A 14,451-nucleotide genomic window follows, 5' to 3' on the forward strand; every position below is an offset into this window, starting at 1 on the left:
ATTGACCTCAGGATGTATAAGTCATCTGTTACTTACTGGGTACTGCTTTTCTTTAAATGACAAACATCAGGCTGTCTATGGAATGAGTAAACTGTATATAAAGTCACCATTTTCTACTCTGAAATTTTGGTTTGTTTTAACTTCCTTCTGCAGAAAGAAGTAAAGCATTTCAAGATGTTCTGTCCCGATTAAACCTGGAGAAGCACAGAAGCATCAAGATCAGGCTGAGGGATGTCCTGGAGATCTGCCCAGAAAGCATCAAGAACAGGATTCCAGAGGCATTAGGTGATTTACCTTGGCATTTCCTGAGGAAGGTCATGGCTCTGAATGGGACGGCCAGAAATACAAGCATTGGGCACAAGGCTCCTGCAGAAGAAATGGGTGATTATGAGGAGATACTGCATATTGATGGCACTTTCTGTTTTAGTGACACTGAGATGAAAGTTTCTCTGCAATCTCTTGATGTTCTCTGTGCTGTTCTGCTTTGCTCAGTTTCCTACAGCAGGAGATCCTGTTAAAAATGTCCATGTGCCAGTTTCCCTTTCCTCTGCTGCTACCCACCCTTGACACCCCCAAGTACACCCTACTACTGTGGGCCATGAGGGACATTGTGAGGAAGTGGAGGCTGCACTCCGTGGCAGAGAGCAGAGGGTTCAGAGAGGAGAGCTTGGTGCTCACGTCAATGCCAACCATTTCTTTTGTGCGGATGGGGAGCTGCAGCTTCTCCAAGTCCCAACTCCTCAATGAGGTTCTCAGCCCCTCCCAGCAGCACCACGATTTCTTTATCCATCGGGACATGGAGTCTGGGAACTTCCTTCGGAAAATTGCAGATGGGCTGATTGAGATATCCTGGTATTTCCCTGGGGGGACGGAAAATTCTGATCTTTTCCCAGAACCCCTTGCAGTTACAAATCTGTGTGGAGACATTGAGTCCCACTGGCTACAGTTTAGCTTTTTAGCAGAGGTCTCCTCCGCAGTGTTCATAGTTACCGAGAGCATCGATGAGAGAGAATACGCACTGTTATCATCTCTGAAAGAATCCAGCTCTAAATATTACTTCATCCTCAACTGCAAGAATAAGAAACCCAAAGAAAGTCTGGGATTTCTTAATAAGCTGGCCTCAGTGTTGAAGCTGAGCAAATCACAGCTACTGGTGAAAGATCGTACCATGAATAACGCAGGATTTGTGAAAAAGGTGCAGTCCACCATAGAAACCATAGTGAATTCATCTCTGAAGACAGTGAGTTTGGAAGCCATGGCTGTGACGGCACATGACCTAGGAATCCAGGTGGATGAGGACTGTCAGGCATGTCAGTGTGCGAGCAAATATACTGAAGAAATCACTGCAGAAATAAGAAATGGGGCAAAATACAAAAGGGAAATGCTGAGCCTGCGAGGAGACCAATGGAAAAACTTGGCTAAATTGGAAAAAGAGATGTGCCGAATGAAAAGGCAAGGGGATATGGCCACTGAAGACTATAAACTGCGCTGAAACAGAAATGGTTAGAGATACGCAGACAGCGGAATCACTGTGACCGTACTAATGGTTTGACTAAGTTTTGACCTGACATTTGGGCAGTGCCACACCTGCCCTGCTGGCATGTTCCCTCTTTTTTTTCCATCCAGTGAGCAATACATTTTGTTATGTGCACCAGTTATGTGAGGATGCTCACCACCAGTAGAAACAAAAAGCCTAATATATAGTTACCATAGGGACAATTGCTCCAGCCAGGACAGGTTAGACAGTTTAGAACTCACGACTCAAAGAATTAAATTTAAAGTGTAAGAGAAATAAAAATTATGAAATGTATAGACCAGTCAAAACACTAAAATAACACACTTGAAAATAAAATAAAATTACAGAGACTATATGCGCATTACAGGAAGTACCAAGAAGTAACAGCAACAATAATACAAGTATGTGTTGGGAGGTGAGTGTGAAATAGAGAGAGAGAGAGAGAGAGAGAGTGAGTGAGTGTGTGTGTGTGTGTGTGAGAGAGAGACTGTGAGCTTGCTGCTGGGGAAATCTCAGAATCAGTGCATTGTCTCTTTAAGAAAGGCAGGCCCTTACCATAGAGTAGACTTCAGCAGCTCCCAGTCCTCCTGAATCAGGCTGTCATGTCCCCTCGCCCCTGCTCTGTGGAGGTGGGGTACAGAGGCAGGGGGACACCCTGACATCAGCACCCCCTACCCCCGCTCTGCACAGCTAGGGTGAGGGTCCCGGGAGCAGCAGCAGGATGGAGCAAAGTGGGGGAAGGGCACCACTGAACACATGCTGTGAGCTGTGCTCTGCTGTAACACCTCATTATCAGAGCATATTGTTAAATTGCAGTTTAACTCTAAATTAGTAAACTAAGCACCTATCACTTCCTGTTTAGTTCTCTTCTATAATGCAATTCTCATCACATTTCTGTCTCTTTCCTGAAATTAAAATGAAGGACTGGTTCTCCATCAAAAAAACGAAAACAAAAAAACCCCAGAAAATTGAAATATGTAACTGAAACAATTTCAAACTCTGAATTGTGCATTCACACTTTAATGTCTTTCTGCAGTGAAAAGAAACACTTCTGGAAGTTCTCTCAAATTTAAACCTGGATCAGCACAGAGACAGCAAGCTAAAGCTAAGGAATGTCCTGGAAATCAGTCTAGAAAGTACAGAGAACACCACTCCTAAGTCATTAACAGATTTACCTGGGGACTTCCTAAGGAAGGTGATGGCTCTGAATGTGATGGCCAGAAACACAAGCCTTGTTCAAAATCCTGATGAAGAAAATGAGGATGATGAGAAAGATCTGGATATGACAGAGGATTTTCTTTCCCAAAATGAAATGGACACTATTGATTCTCTAAACCCCCTCGATGTTCTCTGTGCTGTTCTGCTTTGCTCAGACAGTTTCCTACAGCAGGAGATCCTGTTAAAAATGTCCATGTGCCCGTTTCCCCTTCCTCTGCTGCTACCCGCCCTCAACACCCCCAAGGGCACCCTACTACTGTGGGCCATGAGGGACATTGTGAGGAAGTGGAGGCCGCACTCCCTGGCAGAGAGCAGAGGGTTCAGAGAGGAGAGCTTGGTGCTCACGTCAATGCCAACCATTTCCTTTGTGCGGATGGGGAGCTGCAGCTTCTCTAAGTCCCAACTCCTCAATGAGGTTCTCAGCCCCTCCCAGCAGCACCACGATTTCTTTATCCATCGGGACATGGAGTCTGGGAACTTCCCTCGGGAAATTGCAGATGGGCTGATTGAGATATCCTGGTATTTCCCTGGGGGGACGGAAAATTCTGATCTTTTCCCAGAACCCATTGCAGTTACAAATCTGCGTGGAGACATTGAGTCCCACTGGCTACAGTTTAGCTTTTTAGCAGAGGTCTCCTCCGCAGTGTTCATAGTTACCGAGAGCATCGGTGAGAGAGAATACGCGCTGTTATCATCTCTGAAAGAATCCAGCTGTAAATATTACTTCATCCTCAACTGCAAGAATAAGAAACCCAAAGAAAGTCTGGGATTTCTTAATAAGCTGGCCTCAGTGTTGAAACTGAGCAAATCACAGCTACTGGTGAAAGATAGTACCATGAATAATGCAGGATTTGTGAAAAAGGTGCAGTCCACCATAGGAATCATAGTGAATTCATCTCTGAAGACAGTGAGTTTGGAAGCCATGGCTGTGACGGCACATGACCTCATCCAGGTGGATGAGAACTGTCAGGCATGTCGGTGTGCGAGGAAATATACTGAGGAAATCACTGCAGAAATAAGAGATGGGGCAAAATACAAAAGGGAAATGCTGAGCCTGCGAGGAGACCAATGGAAAAACTTGGCTAAATTGGAAAAAGAGATGTGCCGAATGAAAAGGCAAGGGGACGTGGCCACTGAAGACTATAAATCTGAGCTGAAACAGAAATGGTTAGAGATACGCAGACAGTGGAATCAGTGTGACCGTACTAATGGTTTGACTAAGTTTATCAATGGAATAGAACACTTGCCTACAGTGGAGAAACATTACTTTCTGAAATGGATGAAATTTAGCCTGGATAATATTGCTAGGAGGAATCTTTCTAAAATGCAGGCAGAATATAAAGAGAAATGTGAAACTCCAGGAGTGGACAGAAAACAGCTGGAGGAATTAGATAAATTAATATCTGATAGTTCCTTGGGGGTAGAGCATTTCATGCGTGAGCTTGGGCAGTTCTATGAAGCTGAATGCTCAAAGGTTAAAGAAGGGAAAATGGAAGAAAGCCAAAGACAATTCTCCCATCTCCCATGCACAGCAGCTGACCTGACGCTGGAAGGGTTTCCTGTGGAGCTGATCGATGGAGATGCCGCCAACATCCCCATGAACTGGGTAGTAGATGTTCTAACTCATCTCCATATCAGACTAGGGGATGGCTCCAAAATGGTGGTTATAACAGTGCTGGGAGTGCAGAGCACTGGGAAATCCACCCTTCTCAACACCAAGTTTGGCCTGCATTTTGCAGTGAGTAGCGGTCGATGTATGCGAGGAGCCTTCATGACGCTCATTAAAGTTACAGAAGCTGTTCAGGAGCTGCTTGGCTGTGATTTCATCCTGGTGATAGACACTGAAGGTCTGAAGGCCCCTGAACTAACAGCACTGGAAGACAGTTATCAACATGACAATGAGCTGGCCACCCTGGTGATTGGACTGAGTGACATACCATCGTTAACATGGCCATGGAGAATGCCAAAGAAATGAAGGATGTTCTGCAAATTGTGGTCCATGCATTTCTCAGAATGGAGGAAATAGGACAACAGCCAAACTGCCAGTTTGTGCATCAGAATGTCAGTGATGTGTCTGCTCATGATCAAAACATGAGGGACAGGAAACACCTCCTGGAGCAGCTGAATGAAATGACCAAAGCTGCAGCAAGCATGGAAAAGCAAAGCAGGGAAATGGCATTTTCTGATATTATGGAGTATGACCCAGAAAAACACAATTGGTACATGCCTGGCTTGTGGCATGGAGTCCCTTCCATGGTTCCTGTAAACACTGGCTACAGTGAGAGTGTGTGTGAGCTAAAGAAATACCTGTTTGAATTCATAGAGAACCATTCACGGAAAAGAGCTGGAAAGGATATTCCTGATTTTATTGTATGGTTGAAGAGCCTGTGGAAGTCAGTGAAACATGAGAACTTCATCTTTAGCTTTAGAAATAGCCTTGTAGCTGAAGCCTATAACCAGCTGTCTATGAAGCATTCTGAATGGGAATGGGGTTTCCGCAAAGAGATGTATCTCTGGATATCTGAAAAAGAAACTTTTATCCAGAATCAGCTGCCAGAGACACTAGAGGGTGATCTCTTTCACAGCTTAAAAATGGAAGCAAAAGGGGAACTACAGCAGGGAGAACAGAAGCTCTTGAATAACTTAGAACAGTATTTTAAAGGTGAAGCTCCAAATTTGAACCTGATAGAAAAGTACAGAGAAGATGTCAAAAGGAGCACAAATAGCCTCAAAAGAGAACTTGAAAATTATTCAACCAGTAACTGTAAGGAAGCAATTCGAATACGAAGAGGACAGCACAAGATAGACAATATCCAGTCTGAGTACAAGCAGAAAATTGAAGGGGAAGTTGACAGACTCTTGGCTGAATGCCAAAACAGAGAAGATAAACTAGACCATGAGAAACTGAAAAAAGAATTTGAAACGATGTGGCGAGAAACCTTGTCAGAGTTAAAGCTCAGTACTTTACAGAAACGTCAAGTTGTTCAAGAAATGGATCTCCAGCTGAGAAAGGATCTGAAGCACAGAGGGGGTGCTGTCAGACAGATACTACAACATGCAAAAAGCCTGCTGGATTATAGAATGAAGTCTTTCACAATGAAGAAGGAATACTTAAACCTAAAATGGACCAGAGCAGTTGTAGAATACTTCTCACAGGCATGTTACTGTAAAACTGAAGAGCTTGCTCTATCTTGAATGAATGAATGCAAGAAATACATGGAAGAAAAAGTTAAATCCAAAACAGACTATGATGAAACCTATTGTGGAGAACTGCTGCATATGCTTAATGAGAGGTTAAAAGAGGAGGATATTGAGAAACTTCACACTTCTCCTTTGTTTGAAGTTGACCTGAAGCTTCACGTTTTGGGGGAAGCGGCTTGGGCATTTCAGAAGATGCATGAAGATTTTATCAAAGAAAACGATCCTCAGCAACGTCTAGAGAAGCTGAAACCTCATTATTTCTCCATATTTACTGATCTCTATTTGGAAAAGAATGAAAGCCAAACAAGGGCGAGGAATTTCTGTGATCAGTGTCTCAAACCTGCCCTGGTGGGTTATGTCAACAAAAGGCTCGGACTAGAAATAGTTGACAATTTTCTCAGCAGTGAACAGGCCCTGGAATACGCCAGCCAAAGCTTCTTTCAGTTCTTTTTGCTAAAGAAGCTGCTGGAAGAGATGAACTTTGACAACTATGTGAAATACATAAGTAACTATGAAGAGTTTGTCAAATCCTGGATACAGAGATGTCTGATAGACCACTATGGAGGGAAGGCAAGTTTGAGAGATTTGGAGAAAGGGATTCTATCCAGAATAATAAATAAAATCAAGGGAGTTCTGAAAAACTCCATAAATAAAAACAATAAGACAGTTTCTGCCTTTTTAGACAGCTTTTGCAAAGAGCTGCAGCAGGACCTGGTCATTTCCAGCAATAGCTTAGTTGGAGTACAGTTTAAAAACACAGCAAAAATTGGGCAGCTTTCTGGTAACGTTGAAATCTTCCTTCTGGAGCTGGAACAACAAATCTTAACCCAGTTTAATCATTTGGAACTTGAAACCAAACTCTCCAGCCTGTCAGTGAAACCCCAGGATGAGATCTTCAAGCAAGTGTTTGGCTGTGGGAAGCAGTGTCCATTCTGTGAAGCCCCCTGTGAAGCAGGAGGCACTGACCATAAAGAGCATTTTGTATCAATCCATCGACCCAAAGTGTTAGGGAACTTCAGGGACTGTGATTCACAAAGCTTGAGCATTCCATATGCTCCTCTGATGTGGTTTCCAATCGTGAATTCTGAACTGCAGCCACAGATGGGAAATTTCATCCCTACAAAGATTACCACCATTACTACCCAGACTGGCACATTCAGCCTGATCCCAGGATTGATGCTTCTGATTACTGGAAATTTGTTTTCAAATCATTCAATGACCAGTTAGCTAGAACGTATGGTGCTAAAGCAGCAGATCTTCCAGGAGACTGGAAAAATATAACTAAAGAGCAGGAGCTGAAGAGCCTAAAGGAAGCGTTTTACATGAAATAATAGACTTGCCAAGAGTCTCTTTAAGTAGGATACACTTCAACAAAACAAAACCCTTAATTTTAAAAAACGGAATATGAACAAATCTGACAGCCTGTACAGTTTTTTAAATTGAAAACTAAAAAAATCAATTGCAGGTCACATCTTCCAGTTAGTGCAAGGCTGCTGCACAGGAACAGCCATACCAAAGCAAACTGATAGTCCGTGTATCCCCGTGTCCTTGCTGAACCAGAATAACAGCCCATCTAGCCTGGTATCCCCACCTCTCTGCAGTACTGGATCAGACCAATAACCCATATAGCCTAGTATCCCACATCCTTGCTGTATTGGATCAGACCTAAAGGCCATCTAGCTCTGTATCTCATCTCCCTGCTGTACTGGATCAAACCAGTGATCCATCCTGTCTCTGACAGTGGCCATTACAAGATGTCTCAGTGGGAGGTGCAAGAAACCATCTAATGGAAATTGTATAGAAACATGTTTAGAGGAGAAGCTTCTTCCTAACATAACTATGTAAACAGGGACCGAATGAGTTCTCCCATGACAGCTAGCTGGGAGCGGGAGAGACTTTAGGAGCAAATTGTATTTACATGAACTCACCTACTCTGCCTAGATATCCATCAGATATAGAGGTGTTGCTCAAAGTGATCAATATTGACTTGTGTTGGGTTACAAATCACTTTAGTACTGAATGAAGGGGTAGTGAAATGTTGTTGTCAGTGTTGTTGCATTTATTGTATGAGTAAAGGGGAGCAGAACTGTGCTTAACCTGTCTCAGATGAGGGGTCACCCTCAGCTGAAAGGACTCATTAAGCCAGGGGCTCGAATGCCTGACTCCTGTGAAAGTAAGAGGGGTGAGGAGAAGTATCTCTGCCAGGAGGAGTGAACTCTCCCTAAGGGTCCCTGGTCTGGTTTAAGCTGTTCCTCCCCACTGTTCAGAAGATAGGGCCTTTTGTTATTTTAAGTGCTCTGAAGAGCTGACAATTACTTGTGGCAGGACAGCATTTCTGCCCAGCCTAATAGCTGAAAATCACTAAGGACTTGGCTACACTTGTGAGTTAGAGTGCATTAAAAGCAGCCCCAGGCACCCTAACTCATGACCCTTCCACACTTGCAAGGCACGTAGAGCGCCTGGACTTTGTAGCGGGAGTGCCCCTGGTAATCCACCTCCACCAGAAGCATAATGCTTGGTGTGTCTCGGCTGAAACGCCCCAGCATCAGTGTGAACGAGGTGTTGAATTACTGCGCTCTGATCGGCTTCCGGAAACGTCCCATAATCCCCTTAAGTCAAGTGGCCACTCTAGTCATTGTTTGGAATCAGCTGTAGGAATGCGGATATGTCCTTTCAAAGCTCCGTTTCTGACAGCTGGCAGGCTTATCTGCTCCGGGACAAAGCAAACCATTACTGTGAAATGCTGCTTGAGAGGCAGGGGGAGGGGAGTCTGCTGCTGTCTGAACTTACAAGACAGCATGCTGACATGCCCTCAGCCCCCCCAAAACCCACTCTCTCTCCCCCCACATACACACAACACACTCCCTGTCACACTCCACCCAACACCACCCCATTTGAAAAGCATGCTGCAGACACTTGCATGCTGGGATAGCTACCACAATGCACTGCTCTCTGTGGCCATTGCAAGAGCTGCCGTTGTGCTGGCAGTGTGAACACACAGCAGCGCTTTCCCTGCAGCGCTCTCTGAGGGGCACTGCAGCTCCTGGCGCTGTACATCTGACAGTGTAGACATAGCCTAAGTTACACCAGTGAAACTTTCTTTATTCAAGACAAGGGCAGATTCAGGACCTGAGTATTACATAGTAGGAAGTAATTACTTTAGAATAGGCTGTAAACACAGATAAATGATTGGCATGTATGTTGAGTGTTTAAACTGAGTCTCTCCTCCCCAAATAAGAATCCGTTGAAGACAATTAAACTGCTCTATTTAGAGCATGACTGTCATTTACTCTCCCTATTGTGCATTAAGAAATTAGTATTCTTGTTTTAATGTAATCACGCATGAGAAGCAACAGAAAACCATTTACAGTTAAACAAAATAAACTTCGGAAGTGACTTTTTTGTGGTGGCTTATTTATTTTGAAATGTTGTCTTGAAACTTTTTGTTTTATTTAGCCCTGAGAGGAAGGATAGTGGGTGAGGTCAGCAAACATTTCAGGAGATGTGATGCTTCCAAAGTACAAACCCAAGATCCCAAGTGATACAGGAACCGTTAACATTTAAATTAGCCCTTCTGAGAGGCCTGATGCTGATAAGAATGACTGACCTCATGAAAAATGGGCTTTGTTTTCTCACTTAAACAGTGAGAAAATTTCATAGAGCCCTGAGCTCTCACTGGGGGGAGGGGGGGAGACCCAGTGGGGCACAAGTTAGTAACCGCTGTGGTGGGATAGGCAGGGCCAGCACTGGAGTCAATGGAGCAACCCCCAGGTGAAGCAGTTAAACCCCAACCCAAAGACTGGATTTTCCACAGTTACAAGGGCAATTAGATAACTATTTACACACACACAAAAACAGACTGAAATACGTAGGGTTAGAAATCCCCAGTAACAACATTGATGGTCCAAACTCTATGCAGTGACCCCAACCCATGACACTCCCTCTCTGTGTCCCTTCTTGACAGTGGGGCTGTGAGTGTAGCTGGATTGGGCAGTGGCTCCGTCTATTGTCCCACGGGGGAATCTCTTCTCTTCATTGCCACATGCCACGCAGTTGCCGTACTCTATCTGTCAGCCCAGCTGCTCAGTGGATTTGCCCATGTCACCCGGTTTCAATTGTTCCTTTCCACATAGAATCATAGGACTGGAAGGGACTGTCATAAATATAAAGGGAAGGGTAAACCCCTTTGAAATTCCTCCTAGCCAGGGGAAAGCTCCTCTCACCTGTAAAGGGTTAAGAAGCTAAAGGTAACCTCGCTGGCACCTGACCAAAATGACCAATGAGGAGACAAGATACTTTCAAAAGCTGGGAGGAGGGAGAGAAACAAGGGGTCTGTGTGTCTGTCTATAGTCTGTCTTTGTCGGGGATAGACCAGGAATGGAGTCTTAGAACTTTTAGTAAGTAATCTAGCTAGGTATGTGTTAGATTATGATTTCTTTAAATGGTTGAGAAAAAAATTGTGCTGAATAGAATAACTATTTCTGTCTGTGTATCTTTTTTGTAACTTAAGGTTTTGCCTAGAGGGGTTCTCTATGTTTTTGAATCTAATTACCCTGTAAGATCTCTACCATCCTGATTTTACAGGGGGGATTTCTTTATTTCTATTTACTTCTATTTTTATTAAAAGTCTTCTTGTAAGAAAACTGAATGCTTTTTCATTGTTCTCAGATCCAAGGGTTTGGGTCTGTGGTCACCTATGCAAATTGGTGAGGCTTTTTATCCAACATTTCCTAGGAAAGTGGGGAGGGGGTGCAAGTGTTGGGAGGATTGTTCATTGTTCTTAAGATCCAAGGGTCTGGGTCTGTAGTCACCTAGGCAAATTGGTGAGGCTTTTGACCAAACCTTGTCCAGGAAGTGGGGTGCAAGGTTTTGGGAAGTATTTTGGGGGGGAAGGACGCGTCCAAACAGCTCTTCCCCAGTAACCAGTATTAGTTTGGTGGTGGTTGCGGCCAGTCCCAGGACAACGGGTGGAATATTTTGTACCTTGGGGAAGTTTTGACCTAAGCTGGTAAAGATAAGCTTCGGAGGTTTTTCATGCAGGTCCCCACATCTGTACCCTAGAGTTCAGAGTGGGGGAGGAACCTTGACAGGGACCTTGAGAGATCATCAAATCCAGGGGTTCTCAACCTTTTTCCTGCTGAGGCCCCTATAAAAACAACAGGACCCGGCAGCGGGGAAGCGTGGGTTCCAGGCCAGGGGGACACACTTGGGCATAGGCATAGTTTTACTTCTATTTTTTTTTGGTGGGGGGGGGTAAGGAAGGCCTGGCATGGCTTATCCCAGCTCCACACAGCAGGGTCCAGGGAGGATGTGCCATCTCCACCCCCTGACTCACTCAGGAGGGCACCCAGCTTGTCTGGGCTCTGGGGGGATGCAACCAAAAATATAACTGAAAGGGGGGACTCAGTTCAAAAAGTTTGAAAACCGCTCAGGTGCGGGCAGGAGGTTAGTTAGGGGCTGTGTGAAATGAGGGGAGTAGTTCAGGGTACAGGGAGGGGATAGCTAAGGGCTGTGTATGGGCAGGGGGTAGCTCAGGGTGCGGGCAGGGGGTAGCTATGGGCTGTATGCAGGCAGGGGGGCTTCCAGTGCAATGCCCAGCTTCAGGGGCAAGGCACTGGGACTCCCGGCTTCAGCCTCCCTGCTGCTCCTGGCTTGTGGGGGAGGGGAGGTTTGCCGGCTCGAGCACCGCGTTGCTCCTGGCTTGGAGGGGATGTGGGGACCCTGCCAGCTTCAGCCCCACCTAGCTTCTGGCTGCGCCACTCCCGGCTTGGGGGGGATGGGGAGGGCACCGCGGGCTTCAGCCCTGCGCTGCTCCTAACTAGGGCAGGGGGCCCACTGGCTTCAGACCCGCACTGCTCCTGGCTTAGGAGGAAGGGGGGGCCCCCAGGCTTCAGCACTGGGGCTCCAGGTTTCAGCCGTGGGGCTTCACGGCCCCCCGGAAAGGGGTCACTGACCCCCGGCTGAGAACCACTGACCTAATCCAGTCCTCTGCACTCATGGCATGACTAAGCATTATCTAGATCATCCCTGACAAGTGTTTGTCTAACCTACTCTTAAAAATCTCCACTGATGGAGATTCCAGAACCCCTCAGGCAATTTATTTCAGTGCTTAACCACCCTGACAGGAAGTTAGCCATTGATAGCTACTCTCTGGGAATGGTTTTCCACCAGTTTTGCACGCATCTTATAGTAGCTCCATCTAAGTTGTCTTTCCCTAGTTTGTTTAGGAGAAGGTCAGGTGAGACTGGGACTGATTTAACTGGGAATTGGTCCTGCTTCGAGCAGGGGGTTGGACTAGATGACCTTCAGGGGTCCCTTCCAACCCTGATATTCTATGACTGCATCAAAAGCCTTACTACCGTCAACATATACCACATCTACTGCTTCTCCCCATCCACAAGGCTCGTTACCCTGTCAAAGAAAGCTATCAGGTTGGTTTGACACCATTTGTTCTTGACAAATCCATGCTGACTATTACTTATCACCTTATTATCTTCCAGATGTTTGCAAATTTAGAGCTTAATTATTTGCTCCATTATCTTTCCAGGTACAGAAGTTAAGCTGACTGGTCTGTATTTCCCCAGGTTATCCTTATTTCCCTTTTTTTAGATGCCCTTTTCCAGTCTTCTGGAATCTCTCCCGTTTTCCATGACTTTTCAAAGATAATCACTAATGCCTCAGATATCTCCTCAGTCAGCTTCTTGAGTATTCTAGGATGCATTTCATCAGGCCCTGGTGACCTGAAGACATCTAATTGGTCTAAATAATTGTTTACTTGTTCTTTTCCTATTTTATCCTCGGATACTACCTCATTTTCACTGGCATTCAGTATGCTAGATGTCCATTTACCACTAACCCTCTTCTTGAACACTGAAACAAAGAAGTCATTAAGCACCTCTGCCATTTCCACATTTTCTGTTATTGTTTTTTCCCTCTTCATTGAGTAATGGGCCTACCCTGTCCTTGATCTTCCTCTTGCTTCTAATGTATTTGTAGAAAGTTTTCTTGTCACCCTTTATGTCTCTAGCTATGATCTGTTTTGTTCCTTGGCCTTTCTAATTTTGTCCTTAGAAACTTGTGTTATTTATGTGCATCCTTTGTTGTAATTTGACCTAGTTTCCACTTTACGTACAACAATGTTTTGATTTTTAGATCATTGAAGATCTCCTGGTTAAGCCAGCATGGTCTCTGGCTATACTTCCTATCTTTCCTATGCAGTGGAATAGTTTGCTTTTAGGCCCTGTAGTGGGGCAACTGCCCCACTCCAGTAAAACAGGGGTTAAAAGCATCCCTGGAGAGGGCTGTGGCTGGGCTAGGCTGATTTGGGAAGCAGCCACAGCTGTGGCCAGCTCAATCAGGGTCCAGCTGGCCCTTATAAGAGGGCTTGGGGCCAGAAGTGAGAGGAGTGTCACTCTAGTTCTGGAGGGAGAAGGGCTAGCTGCCTGGGAGCAATGTACCTGAAGTGGAGCAGTGCGGGGGAAAGGCAAAGGGAGCTGGGGAGCAGCAGCCTGGTAAATCCCCAGGCTGAGGCCTTGTTGAAGGCCTCAGAAAGGTACGGGGGAGGCAGAGGGGCAGCCTGGGGATAGGCAAAGGCAGCAGGTCCTACCCCCTTGCCAATGATGAGTGGCCATTTGCAGTTTGCCCCAGTGAGCAGGGGCTAGATGATGACTGGCAGTAGCCACTGAAGCAAGGTGGGTTTTGAGGGTTGGGGGTTCCCCTGGGAGGGGAGACCCAGAGTGTGGGGGTACAGCCAGGGGGCAGCACCCCAAGGTAAAAGGGCACCAAGGTCCGGAGGGATATGCGGGCCCTAAGACAGGCAAGACACCAGGCTGCAGAGGGCGCTCCCAGTGCTGAAGAGCTAACTTCCAAGATGACCAGCAGGAGGCGCTATGCTGGTGAGCCTTCGCCTTGCTACAGGCACATAATTTAATAATAATTAAAATAATTTTAGCCAGGTGAGATGGGGACATGAAGCTGGGTGTTGTCAGCATCCTGAAGATCCCACTGCCCAAGTTTCCTCACTACTCCAATGGATCAGATACACTTAAAACAAGAGAGGTGGCTGATAGACCCTGCACAGCCCCAGGTGGCAGTATCCTCAAGGAGGAAAAGCAATTGGCCAACAACTACCTCTGAGAGCTCTCAGCAAAGCTAGGAACAGAGTCACCCAAAAGCAGCCCTGACCACCCCTGCTTTGGTCCACAGTGTGTCTAAATTTGCTAACAACATACACAGGTGAGTTCACAGCATGTCATGATCAACAGTAGCGAGGTCAGTGGCCGATCTAATCACATCAACATGAACCTTAATTCTCAGTTACTCTGAGGCTGTTTATATCTGACTGGCTGGCCCTGCCCTCTTTTGTCTAACATGGTTGGAAGTTTGCCAAGGGTTTCTTGGCTCCCATCGCCCAGCAGAGAGAGACGTGACAGCTGCAGTGTCTGTGTTTAATTTGTAACTCTCCGACGATGGATATTTGTATAAAAGATCTCGTGGGACCAAAATTTTAACTTTAA

At 45.7% G+C, this 14,451-nt stretch overlaps 1 protein-coding gene across 1 annotated transcript; it reads left to right on the plus strand.

Moving 5' to 3' along the window:
* Nucleotides 1-598: 598 nt before the first annotated feature.
* LOC311522744 (interferon-induced very large GTPase 1-like) lies at nucleotides 599-7,266 on the plus strand (the record flags this gene model as incomplete). Its single annotated transcript, XM_084632228.1, is given in 6 exon segments — nucleotides 599-1,306; nucleotides 2,601-4,665; nucleotides 4,668-5,926; nucleotides 5,930-6,965; nucleotides 6,968-7,020; nucleotides 7,024-7,266. Coding segments are annotated over 6 exon segments (5,364 nt in total).
* Between the last annotated feature and the right edge of the window lie 7,185 nt (nucleotides 7,267-14,451).

The sequence above is a fragment of the Lepidochelys olivacea genome (assembly GCF_965140295.1).
Source record: "Lepidochelys olivacea isolate rLepOli2 genome assembly, chromosome: 6".
Lineage (NCBI taxonomy): Eukaryota > Metazoa > Chordata > Testudines > Cheloniidae > Lepidochelys > Lepidochelys olivacea.